General features: G+C 42.1%; 1 protein-coding gene across 1 annotated transcript in view; it reads left to right on the top strand.

Annotated features, from left to right (window-relative positions):
* Positions 1-12,997, top strand: part of kiaa0825 (KIAA0825 ortholog) — a gene marked incomplete at both ends in the record, with an annotated part of 108,434 nt that overhangs the window by 21,279 nt on the left and 74,158 nt on the right. Inside the window, 6 exons of the mRNA XM_080500037.1 lie at positions 4,051-4,328; positions 5,601-5,751; positions 7,686-7,876; positions 8,798-9,004; positions 9,160-9,270; positions 11,053-11,192. Of these exons, the coding sequence (XP_080356163.1) occupies positions 4,051-4,328; positions 5,601-5,751; positions 7,686-7,876; positions 8,798-9,004; positions 9,160-9,270; positions 11,053-11,192 (1,078 nt within the window). The remainder of the gene's footprint in view (positions 1-4,050; positions 4,329-5,600; positions 5,752-7,685; positions 7,877-8,797; positions 9,005-9,159; positions 9,271-11,052; positions 11,193-12,997) is intronic.

The following is a 12,997-nucleotide window of genomic DNA, read 5'->3' as shown; positions in this document are numbered from 1 at the left end:
CAAAAAAAAATACTCTGCTGGTATACTGGAATAACTTGACAACCAATTAGAGTTAAAAAATCACCAACTTCATCCCTGTTGTCTTTTTTTTTTTTTTTGCCTGTTTCTTAAAATGAAATCGAACGTTTTGGTAATAAATAAAACCAACAAGTTGGAATTGGAAGTTGTGCAGAATCCCACCTTGGTCAAGTTCTCTTCAACTGTTGTCCTGTCTCACCATGTTAAGCACATTAGAATGTCCAAGTGCTGTTTTGTGGCTCTTTTATTCAGTCACTCCTTTCATCTTACACATCTGTCAACATACTTTATCTTTAAGACTCTGTGGTTGTATTCCAGATGTATATAAATGAGTGACCTCCCAGAAATCTGAGGCATATGTTAATTTATGGTACAAGTGACCTCTGTAGAAGACCCAGCAGATACCATGCCACTCTCCCTTATATGAAGAAGCTTGTTTTACTATACTCAGCTGGGTCTCTGCTCTATTCATCTTTCTTTATTACTACCTGACTGAACAATGCAGGTCTACAAACCGCACCCAGACCCAGAGAGATTAATGGTTTTTGTTGCCCCGGTGGAAAGCTCCCTCTGTAATAGAGAGTCAAAATGATTCGGGCCTGACACAGTTGACACCCTAAATCAGAAAGGGCCTTGGGAAGAGTCATCAGTATTACCTGAGGTGAGGACTCGGGGGACAAAAGAGAGGCAGGAGGAGAAAAAGAAAAGAAAAACAAGATCCAGTATGGCTGACATTATGAGGGTTAGATGATGTGTAGTGAAAAGGTGTTGGATGAGAAATGGAGGATAAAGGGTGTACTAATGATAGGGGGATGCATCACAAAGAGACTGGCGGAGTGAACAGGATAAAGAAGGGATAGTGTGAGCAAAGGGATGAGAGAGGAGGGCCTGGGAAATGGCAGTGAGAGGTGAAGTAGACACCAGAGATTGACTTTTCTCAGGAGGGAGACCAGCGAGACCGGCTTAGTGCCTAACTCTACAGAGGATTTTCAAGTGTTTGGGGCCGGACAGACACATACTTACTGACACTGTGCTGTTTTCCCTTAAAAAAAAAAAAAAAAAAAGAACCTTCTCATTTTCTTTCCTTTTTTAATATTGCTGAAGAACTTTTCAGTGAGTTTCAGGTGAAACTCACTGGAAGTTTTTCTAACCCACCTTCCTCCAACCTTCTCTCAATTCTTCTTCTACCCACTACTCTCCCCTACCCTGCACACCGTACGCACTCTTATCATTACTGCTTCACCTCTCTTCTCTCCATTTCCTCCCACTCTCTCCTCCTCTAGACCTTTTACACTGACAGTATTTGTGGCTCTCATTGCTAACGAGTGTCAGAATTTGTCTGTACTCAGGACCTGTACAGTGTATTTATGTGTAGGTCAATGCTTCAGAGATGAGAGCCTTTCAGCCCAAAGGTTATACATGCATGCATTTGCATTCAATACGACAGTGCCAGGGAGACATGGAAGACAAGACCATAAGATAATACATATATAAATATATATCTATATTCCCCAGTACTCCTTTCCTGTCTTTTTTTGACACATGCTGTACTGTTTGAGCTGAGAGCAAATTACTTTGCAAGACGTAACCATGAAATATTGCAGGTTCAAAGGCATTATGACGGATCAATATTTCACACATTTATATTCATATGTTCATATCTCAATCTCCACTTTTTTCACATGAACCCACTTCACTGTCTATATTATCATACATATGCAGGCTACAATGATACTCTTCATCCATCGGAGTACTCGGTGCACTTTTTATTGGCAGGTAGTTGAATAACAAATAGCTTCATTCAACAGCTGGAAGTTGCCCTCTGTCAGAATCTGGGGCTGAACTCTTCTTGTTTCACGAGACCCTTCTCACCTTGATGCTAGCTTTCTATTAAATCAGAAGAAGTGCCTTTTCTGTATTCAGACTTCAGTGAAGCCCTCGCCTGTGTGTTCAGTTCTCCGCTTGTATCGCTACTCCTCATTCTGCACACACACAAACAGGCCTCCCGAGCACTTAAAAACTTTATAGAAATCTCTTTCACCTTGCTACAATAGTCTCGGCGGGATTCGTGGCTTTGATCTTACCTAGTTGAGTTTTCAGGCTGACTTCAACATGGACGCTTGTGGTTGCATTTGTGTGAGAGTGCTTGTGAGGATGACTATCTGCTCAGTATCCGTGTTTATGAGTGTAGGTGTGCCTGTAGCGATACTGAATGGGACCCCACTTCAGAGTTTCTCCATCATTGCTGCATGGCTGTCATTTTTTTTCCCCCTCGCACAGTAAGCTCCTAATGATTACATGCAGTCAGGTATTGACTTAATTGTCTTAACAGCTATTGTGCCCGGGTGCAACTGGAAGCTTTTATGGACACAACTGTTTAAAGAGACTGTGGTGGGGTCAATAGTGCACACATACTGCAGCTGTAATGTGACAGAATGTCGAACGTCCCAGTCAACTCCTCTCGGATGTCGGACAATAGTCTGACTATACGCACCAACAACACATGTTTTGTCTGATTGAGTAGTTAAACTGGCAAATGGTTTGTGGGTTATATTTTTCAACTTTGTTCGACCTGACTCGATTGCTTCAGGTAGTATGCTTTGTTTAAAGGCTTTATATGGATGCACCTGACTCGTAACTCATATATGCATATACTGTGTATAGGTGTATAAGTTGGGTTTTGAACTCACAAACATATGTGACTCCCTGGCACTTGCCTGATCATCTTTCACTGTATTCAGTGTGATGTCGATAGGAAGCACATGCGGTAGCTGAGCTAGTGGTGTCAGGAATGTGTGTGCGTGCGTGTGTGTTGTGCTGTTTTTTTCCTTCCTCAGTAAATCTTCTAAAATGTGTTACCTCATGAAGAATGGCAGGTTCATTGAGGACTATCTCAGCTCGAGTGATTAGCTGCATGTTATTAGTATTCTATCAGTCAAATATCATGCTAACTACGGGTAAATACCCAAACTCGCTTTTTGTTTATTTTTTGTTTTGTGATGTGTTCTGCAACTATGTAAAGTGCCACAATCAGCCAGTCTCCCACGATCGTAGAACAACTCGCCCACGGACAGCGTTCTCAGTGGACAACTTGTCCATGAATGAGATTGTTTCTCTTCAGATTTGCTCAACTTTAGCTTATCACACCTCCCTCACACCTGCACTGGCCGGGTCACACCTCAGATCTGACCCTAACCCTAAAGACTGCTTCATAATGAAATGTATAGCCTTGTATTTTGTGCCAAGTATACTTAATGACCCTTCCAAGTGTGTCAAATATACTTTGTAATCCTTCAAATCAATTATGCAGAAAAAAATTATCGTGGATGAGATGTCATGGAACCACATGGATGAGTTGTCCAGGGTTGCAGTTTTGTGGATGAGTTGTCTGTGCACCGTCTCCCTGAGAGGAAAAGAAGTCGACAGTTACAGTATAACCCGGTGGGCCCTTCTGCAGGACAAAAACTCTCCTGCTTATTTCTCTGACAGGTTATAGAATGAGGTGTAGTTATTTGACATTGCTGAAATAGCTCACTCACTACCTCACTTTTTTCACTCTCACCTTTGCTCGAACTTATCTTTTTTTTCTCTCAAAGTGTGTCTCTTCCCACCTCGCCGTGTGTACTACAACACGTCTGTTTGAATGTAGATCCAATGCTGTTATAGCATTAGACTGATGTGCTAATGTATCCCCCAATGTATGAGGTTTTATTTGACCCGATACTGATTCTGCATGTTCAGCAGCAGAGTTTATGTCGAGGGCATGTCTTCAGACATCTGTATTCTATATTTGCCACTGATCACTGTTTGCTTTTGAGCTGTAATGTCTTGCACAATGTCAAAGAAAATCCATGTGTAATACTCGGCTCAATCTTGAATCCTTGTCATTCCGATGACTCCTCGCAAATGTTCCATTATTTAGATCTAATGAGGTCTCTTTCTGATGTTTTTTTTTTTTCAGTTTTTCCTTTTACTGACAGATTTTTCTTGAGATCAGCGTGTCTCATCTTTGCCGTCTACCTCTCTCCTCAGTTCTGCGAAGCAATCGTGACTGAACTGGATGCCTTACTGCCACTAGCAGCAGCCTGCAGTGACAGTTCTCTCCTGGGGGTGCGAGTGAGCTTCGTGGAGGCATGTGGTAGAGCAGCATTAGCCATGTTGGATCGTTTGCTGGAGAGGGCGTTGGAGGTGCCATCATGTGCGCCCCTGAAGAACTTGCCCGCTCTGCTGGCCACTTGCACTTATGTGCACCAACGACTGCAACATTACAATGCCAGGCTGAAGGATTCAAAGACCACAACAACGAAAATGTAAGACGGATGTGCTTTTCATGCTTATCCATTGACAGATTTCGGTCTGAAGCAATGAAATGGTATGGGTACTGCTGTGCATAACACAATACGCTTTAACTTTGGCATTTGTCTCTGCTTTCTGAGTTCATATTATGAGCTTGATGAGAAATTGAAAAGTTGAGGGTACTACCTTGATCTCAAGTTTCTGTCACCATTTTCTTTCATGTATTGTTAATTATGAAACTGTTAATTATAAAGCATACTGAATAGAATTAATAATAATATGAAATGTAGGAAATATGAGAAATACAACAATATATTCATAAAAAAAAGATTAAAGTGGGTTGCATGGTATTGATGAGTACTTCTACCTCTCAGTCAGATTGTCCCTGCTTTGAGTCTTTTCTTTTTGTAGAGTTTGCATGTTTTCTCTGTACATTTAGGAACTTTCTGTAATTTCCTTCCACTCTCCAAAAACACCAAGACTCTGAAATTGCCTGTAGGTGTGAATTTGACTTTTTGCGATTGTCTGTTTTTCTGTTTGCCCGGTCATGGGGTAGCAACATGTTCAGGGTTTAACGTCCTCCAACTATGAGCACCTGGGATTGACTGCAGCATCATGAGCCCTAATGTGGTGCAGGCAGTGAGCAAAATGGAAAGGAGTCACTTCCAACATGGAAATAAAATACTGGAAGTACATTAGAAGAGATCTGAGTTTAGGTAAAATGAGGTGAAAGTTTAAAACAAGAGTGGAAGTGATTGCCACAGAGTAATGACACCCCTGTTGCATCTGGATTTGGTCCGTTTGTATGCCCTCTAATACCCAGTTAAGCTCTGCTCCCTGGGGATCCACCATAAAGGCTTCCCTTTGCTCTTGTTGTCGCACCTCTGGCCCTGTGTGCTCTTCCAACTGCACTTGCACTGAGCCCCCTTCAATCATAAAGCACTTTCCTCTCTTTTACACCACTCAGTCCCCCCTGGTTTTAAACTTCCCCCACCTCTGTCAAACTCTTTCCTCCCCCTGGAAAGTATCAGGGTAGGCAAATTTAAAGGATATGAAATGTCACATTGAACTTTGAGAATAAATCACGTGTCATTTCATCTAATGTGACTGTTTGATTGCTCCTTGAACATATAGTACTTAATTATGCATCTGGATTACAGGCTTGTGCCCCATTGAACTCTTAACCCCCATAAGTTCATTCATTCTCCTTAATATGCCTTGTGTATTATATATAATGTATTTTATGTCATTGCCATTGAGGGTTGGTTTCTTTGCTCTCTGTCCAGACCCCTGACCCTTCTACCTATCCAGAGGTGCCAAGATACAGTGGAGGCCATTAGAGAACAGTTAACAAGCTACTGCATCCAGATTTGTGCTACCTGCATATTCCAGGATGCAGAGAGTCACCACTGGGCTGACCTCAAACCCTTCTACGAGGTAAAATATCATTATACTCCTGTATTTTCCATGGTTAAATTTGATATTCCATTCACGATAACTTGTGATGAAATATCCGTCACCACAAATGCTTTTTCATATTTGAGAAATAACCAGCTATTTTCATGCCTGTTTGATTATTAATTGTGCTCCCCCAAATCAAAAAGTAAAATGTCTAACAGATAAAGTATTGTGTTGATTTTCTGAGAGGAAACTCCAATGCCATATATGTAGGCTCATTTCCTATATTTCGAGGAACTCTAGGAATTATACTCCAGAGCTTTCTTTCTTCTTCTTTTCATTCCCACAATGCACCTTTACCTCCCACTCTCCCTCTTCTAACTGAGCCTTCTGCTCTGAGCTCCCTGAGAACATCTGTGGCTTCCATGCTGCCCCGGGGGCTCCAGGGATTCAGCCGTCTGAAGTCTGTAGTCTACACTGGGACTGTCTGGAAACAGCATAGGGCCCCTGGAACTCCCCTACCTTTATGCCCTTAAACCAATCTAAACCTTCCCTCTCTTTCTTACTTTGCCTTTTTTTCCCCTCTCTTTGTTCCACCCTCTTTCCCTGGGTCACTGGTGTCAGACAGGCCTGCTGTGTGCAGGTGTGCGCTTTTGTTCAACCATCCCTGTGTGCTTCTGTACAAATGAATGTATGTGGGTGTGCAGCCATATCTCAGGATGTGAGTTTCATGTGGTGCTGCGTATCTATATTTTTGAAGTCTGTTACATATGTGCTGTTGGATGCATCAAGGTTTTCTCCTCCTGGATCCCCAGCTTGTGTCTTGACTCTCTCACAGCCAAGTGCAGATCCAGAGAGACCCCTCTCCATCCCGCATTGTTATTTTTGTTATCTTATATATTGAAATGAGATATTTTGAAATATTGCTTTGAATAAAAACACTTAATATGCTACAGTAATATATCAAGCTATTAGGTCAGTAAAGTCGATCTCAGGTAGATTTGACTCTAACCTTGGCTACCTTCCTCGGCAGGATTTTAACTTTAGAGCCTTGTGAGTACACATGTGAGTTTCCAAGTTGAATTCATCATCAGTTTCCTATTCTCTATCCAGGTCTCATTCTTGCCAAGCCATTATCTCTATTAGAATATTGTTCATACTTGACTGGTAAAGTGAAGCTTGAATTAATCAAGACACACATTTGATTTAGAGTGTCTCTTGGTTCACATCCAATGTCTTTGTCTGGACTTCCCCTTTAATGACTGATAACTAAATAACTGGCCAATAGAAATTTTTTTAGGTATGAAATAAATGAGGTGAAGTGGGAGGAAAATGACAAGTGTCTTAGCAGTATGATGTGGTTAAGATGTTGGGAACTTCAGACATTTTGGATGTGTCAATATTCTGGAACATGCACCTTCACTTTATTGACAGAGGTTGAATTTAAAGCGTTTTGGGAAGGTGAGTTGAAGAATGAATCTCAAATTTCTTGTTATGTGTCAAAGCTGCACGATGCCACGATGAAAATCCTTTCCCCTCTGTCGTCCCCTTGTTTCTGTCTTTCTTTCTTCTCACTCTCACTTTACTTTGCTCACTTCATTGTGAAAAAACTTCTGGATATTTCTTCTTTTCTCTCTTAGCTCTCTGTATTAGTGAGCTTTTGTGGACTGGATATAATGTGATCTCCATTTCAGGACTTTAAAGCAGCCCGAAGTCCCAGTGGGAGAGGAAACCCAGGTGTAGAGTGCAGGTGGCATGACCACTGAGACATCCTGGTGTTGACAGACCTGCCTCTCTCTCTCTCTCTCTCTCTCTCTCTCCTCGAGGTTTTCTCTCTCACCTTCCATTTCTTTCCTCTATTCCTATCACATCCTCTCTGTGTTTTTGCTTCACTGTCCATGTCTATATCACAACATGTCTTCATCTCCAACCTCCCCCGCCCCTCTTTGCCGTCCCCAAATTTTCTTCCACAGGGCGAGCGATGTTCCTTCTCGGTGCAGATGTGGTTCTACTTCCTGTGTGGGCTCCGTAGTGACCTGTGGGAGGTCCTTTCAGCAGAGATGGCCAAGAACGTGCTTGGCCAGGTGCTGTCGGAAACTTTGCAGCTGTTAGTGCAGAGATATGCCAGGGTTCAAGCTTCATACAGGAGACACCTGCAAATCAGGTATTTCATTATTTATCGTATTTAGAGTAACTTAATATAAATAAATACTTGAACAATCACACATACACAGAATTTAGATATTAATATTTGTTGTGTTTTTTTAATCTAGTTTTAGTAATAATCCTAGTAATCTTGTCTTCCTAATCCCATGGATAGTATTTTGCTGGTCATTTTCCTTTCTGTAAAAAGCTCTACTACTGAAGGTTCTCGATTTGAAACTATTTAATTCTTCCGAGTTCGATGACAGATGCCTTTCAAATTTGCATATCCCTTAATAAAAGCTTAAACTCCAGTCACCTGCTGCATCTCTACACCAGACACGTGACAATGATAATTGAGAAAATTCTTTAATCCCCTTGTCCTTTTTACTTTAATTTTCAGGATTTCTTTTTCATGCTGAATGAAAAACGTTTTCTTCTGTATGAAGTCAACACAGCCCGGTTCATGTTCCTCAGATATGTGTGTTTTTTCTGGAGGGACTGTTGTAAAGTGTCAGTTTAGGCTAAACAGATGTCTTTTCCTATCACTGTATCACTCACATGGGAATGCTCATGCTACTTCACCTCTCATGTATCAGTTCATCTGCGTGTGTCCCTAATAACAATCTATTTAAAGCATAGGGATGAGAGGATGTGGGGATGATGAGCTGCATTCCCCAACCAATTGAGGGAACAGATTTATGTCTGGTTGTGTAAAAGCAATGGGTGGGTGTACCATAAAAACACTGACTTTTATAGTGAAATTCAAAATCCATTCGCTTAACTTTTCCACTCTGAAATCACAAGGTGGAATTGTTATCTGAGCAGCTGTGCAATGAGGGTGAGTCTTGTTGTGGTGGCTAGACGATCTTTGTGTGTTCTCATGATTTCACTTCTTAACATGAATCTTTTCTCTCACTTTATCTCTCACTCTGTATTCAAGATCTGACATCACAGCAGTGTTGCTGTATGTGGAGCAACTTTTGTGGAGTGTTTGTGAAAGTCCCGAGGCCTTGGTGCAGTTGAACCCTTCATCAGCGATCACCATAATAGCAGGTGGTTCGGACTGGCCATACAAAATACACAGCTTGTGTGACCAACTCCTGACAGTCCTCGTCATTGTCACAGCGCCCCTACCTCTGCTACATAGGTTGGTTGTAATTTAGAATTCAACATTAACTGTCTTCACACAAGCTAATGGAAGTGCTATTAAAAGTGTGCATTTTATCTGACAGCCATGAACAAAAATAGTGGGATTGAAGATGCGTTGATTGAACCGATCATGTGCAATCTCTTTTCCTCCAGGACATTTATGATTGATGCGGCAAAGGATTCCAGATCACAAAAGCCTGGAAGGCCTGTTGTACACTGGCTAAACGCTATCAATCCTGACCTCTTCGCAAAGCAAGGCATACGGTATGTAAAATACACCCATCAAGCCATCTGTCAAACATTATACAATAGGTACGCATGCAGGATAAACCCACAGACACACTCAGGTACTGTCAGCCATCACACCCCTCCACCCACTGTATGGAGAAACATATGTGGGTGTATGTAAGTTGAGTTACAGCTGCATACTGTACGTGCTGATATATAACCCACTGTTCAGGCTTCAAGCGGGAGTTCCTGTGGTAATACAACACAGATGCATGGTTAAAAACTGGGGAAAATAAATAAACTACCCTTGCCGCTGACATCGGGTTTGTTTATTTTGATGGTTACTGAGAGTTTTACACACGAAGTGTCAAGAGGGAACACGGATACGTATACACCAACATGCATTCTTATATATATATGTATACATTTGGATCCAGCTCTCACTGTGACCTCCATTGTATAGTCAACCACCTTCAACCTTGCCTCTACCCTCCTCACCTCTCAACTGCCTCCCAGCCAGAGGTGATGTCATTGCATGCTGATGGAGCACAAATCAAACTAACCCCTGCTCCCTTGCTCCTAGGTTTTGGGGAACTGAAATTAGTTTATTTTTATGACCTCCCTATTTCTTAGCTTCCAACTCCAGCCTGAAGGCAAGAGCGCCAAGGGGCCTACCAGTGGCGCATGGCCAGATCCACAAGTCTTTATCCAGGACCCACATTCTATGGCCAGATATTTCCAGAGTGTAATGAAGGAAAACCCATTGTTTTGACTACGAGATAAAACAATAATAAAATCAAAGTTGATGTGAGCAAATCATCCATGCAAGAAATGCAAAAAGCAGCTGAAATATCTGTGTTTGATGTTTGTGTATTGGCCCACATTGATGCGCTGCTTTTTCTCCGTATATATCTGCATCTGCGTGTTTTCTGGTCTGTAAGCCGACCCTGCGTTGTAGCTGGATAGATTTATCAGAGTAGTTAAAAGAGGATTTCTTCTGGATTTGCGTTCCCAGTGACATCATAAATTGTGCTGTCAGATTGAGCCATAGTTTTCCTCACTCAAGCAGCAGGGTGCACCCCGCTCGAGTCTTTTGGCTCAAATAGAATGGTTAATTTCTGGGCAGACACCCCCTGTGCTGCCTCCCGCTTCCTCACTCTGCAGACAAACCCTGTCCATTCCTTCCATTAGATTTTATTGAGATGTATAAAGTAACATGCAGGCGCACTCATGTCAGCGTGCTCTCACACTTACACACATGCATAAGCACGAGCGTGGGCTCTGAAGAGTACACACACACACACACACACACACACACACACACACACACACACACACACACACACACACACACACACACACACACACACACACACACACACACACACACACACACACACACACACACACACACACACACACACACACACACTACAGATACGGCTCATTACCCACAGCTGGCTGCAGCCTCTTGGTTATACAAAAGATGTAGGAGGGGGGTACTGCTGTATATTCATGTATTTGGCTGTCTCCCAAATGTTAATTTGCTTTTAGCTGGCCAAGATTAGTGCTAATTCCTTCCCGGTGCACAGTATAAGTAAGAGAGAGTAAGGGCATTTGGAGACTCAGCTTATAACTGAAGTGAACGATACCAAAGGAAGTCAGAATTGCATCCATTGTCATCATTCTTTGTCTCTCACTCATGAAGTCTTTTCTCTTCTTTGTCTCTTCTTTCTCTTGCTGAATAGATCTGTATACTCACCTGACACTGCAAAACTGTCAACTCTGTTTTTCTTTTTCTTCATCCGTCCCTCTCAGAGATGGCCTTATGGGCCACACAGCTTTGGCGTGTCAGCTGAGGCTGCTGACCTCTGACCCAGGACGTAATCCCACGCTGCTTCTGAGAATGCTGCTGTACAGAGACTGTCACCTGCCCAGAACACTCCTGGAAAATTCTTGTGAGTCTTTTTATGAATTGTTGTTGTTGGGAATTTGTGCTGAAAATGTCTTATAGGACAACTATAGGCCATTTTTTTAAAATTCTTTACTCCCAAAGCATGTGTGTGTGAAGTACTTACCAGTGTCTTCATTATGGTTCTTTAAGATCCTAAACAAGTTTAACATACCTTACATGAGCGCCATTCATTTTATGAAGTCATCATCAGCATCTTGGCCATCATCATCATTTTCACCTTGGTCATCATCATCACTAAATCAATAGAGCGCAGTAATAAACACTCAACAGGCCCAGGCGGAGCATACGCTCTGACCTTTAAAGATTTTCCCTTCCTTCCTTTCTCCTCCACACAGCAACAGTCTAACCTTTAAAGACTGTTGTGCACTCGCACATTAATTCACATTATAGCGACCTCATTAATAACAACTCTCACTGTCTTGTTCGTGCGCTCAGTCTGAGACTGAGTCAGAGCCCGTGCACTGCATCTCACTGCTCGCCGCCGTAAATCAACGCGAGAAGCGCTGACTCTCACGTGCTATCATGGTGACGAGGTAATTAACTAAGAAGCGGACGGATAGAAGGAACAGCTTGACCGAATACCTGCACTCTCAGGAGCTGCTGTTATTCTGCTGTTTTTCTAGTGTGTCGTGGCGGTTAGTTAATAAAAAACAAGTGAATAACAAAGTGCTTTCGTACTTTAATGTGATTGGGGTCTCTTCATTTTTCTTCAGTCTTCATTGTAATACGCGTTAATAGAATAGTTGGAGGCTAACACATTTTTTACTTACCGTGTTGATCTTTGAGCTTCCGTCATGGTTTCGCCAATTTTCCAACATTGTTTTTCTCAGTGGCCTCAAAAACACCCTGAATCTGCTTTTTCAAAGCAAAATAACTTCTTAGAGCACGAGCCAGCACACTAAATGATTTTCGTATTGTCAGAAGCTTTAAAAGTTTACCTCCTTCACATCTACAGTATCAGTTTTCACGTTTACACAGCTTACCTTAGATTTTAAGGTACACACACGCACACACACACACACACACACACACACACACACACACACACACACACACACACACACACACACACACACACACACACACACACACACACACAGTCCTTTTATTATGTTCAGGGTATCTGCTTCCAATTACAGAGGTTTTCAGAGAGGGCCCTTGCGACTGGTTGACTGGTTGTCCGGAAGATAAACAGGTGTATACATTGGCCATGTATCAAGGTTGGATAAGCTTTGGGACGTTCGGGGAGGAAAAATAGAAAAAGCAACTGAGAAATCAGCATGGAAACAAAAACACATTGGAGTTATTGTGTGCTGCAAGAGTTGTGGAAACTCCTCAGAGATGTGCCAGTGCACTGACATCTGTTTCTCTGAAGTCATCTGCAGCTCTATGATGGGATCGTTATTAAAAGGCACCTAGTTAACCTGCCATGTGCACCCCAATTGGAATTGAATGTTAGTCACAATGTTTCCTTACACCACCACAGCAGTGATATCCAGAACATTCTATCCTTAAAGACCAATTACCAGACAGGCAGCGAACAAGTTGCCAACGTAATCCATATAATGCTCCTTAATAGACTGATTATAGGTCATGTTGGTTGAGGCGGTTAAGTGTAAATGTTAGATGTATAATTGTGGATGAAAAGGAACGTGAAAGACAGTGATGGGAAACTCAGAGACGTGGAGATAGAGGAAATCACTTCTTATTCAGAGCTTGAGTGGTATCAGCGCTTCCTACCTGGATGTTATTAAGGTTGCTGATATTACTGTCACTGTAATGTAGCAG

Source organism: Blennius ocellaris (assembly GCF_963422515.1).
Source record: "Blennius ocellaris genome assembly, chromosome: 7".
Taxonomy (NCBI): domain Eukaryota; kingdom Metazoa; phylum Chordata; class Actinopteri; order Blenniiformes; family Blenniidae; genus Blennius; species Blennius ocellaris.
Note: the sequence above shows the minus strand (reverse complement) of the source record. Positions and strands in the feature narration are given on the sequence as shown.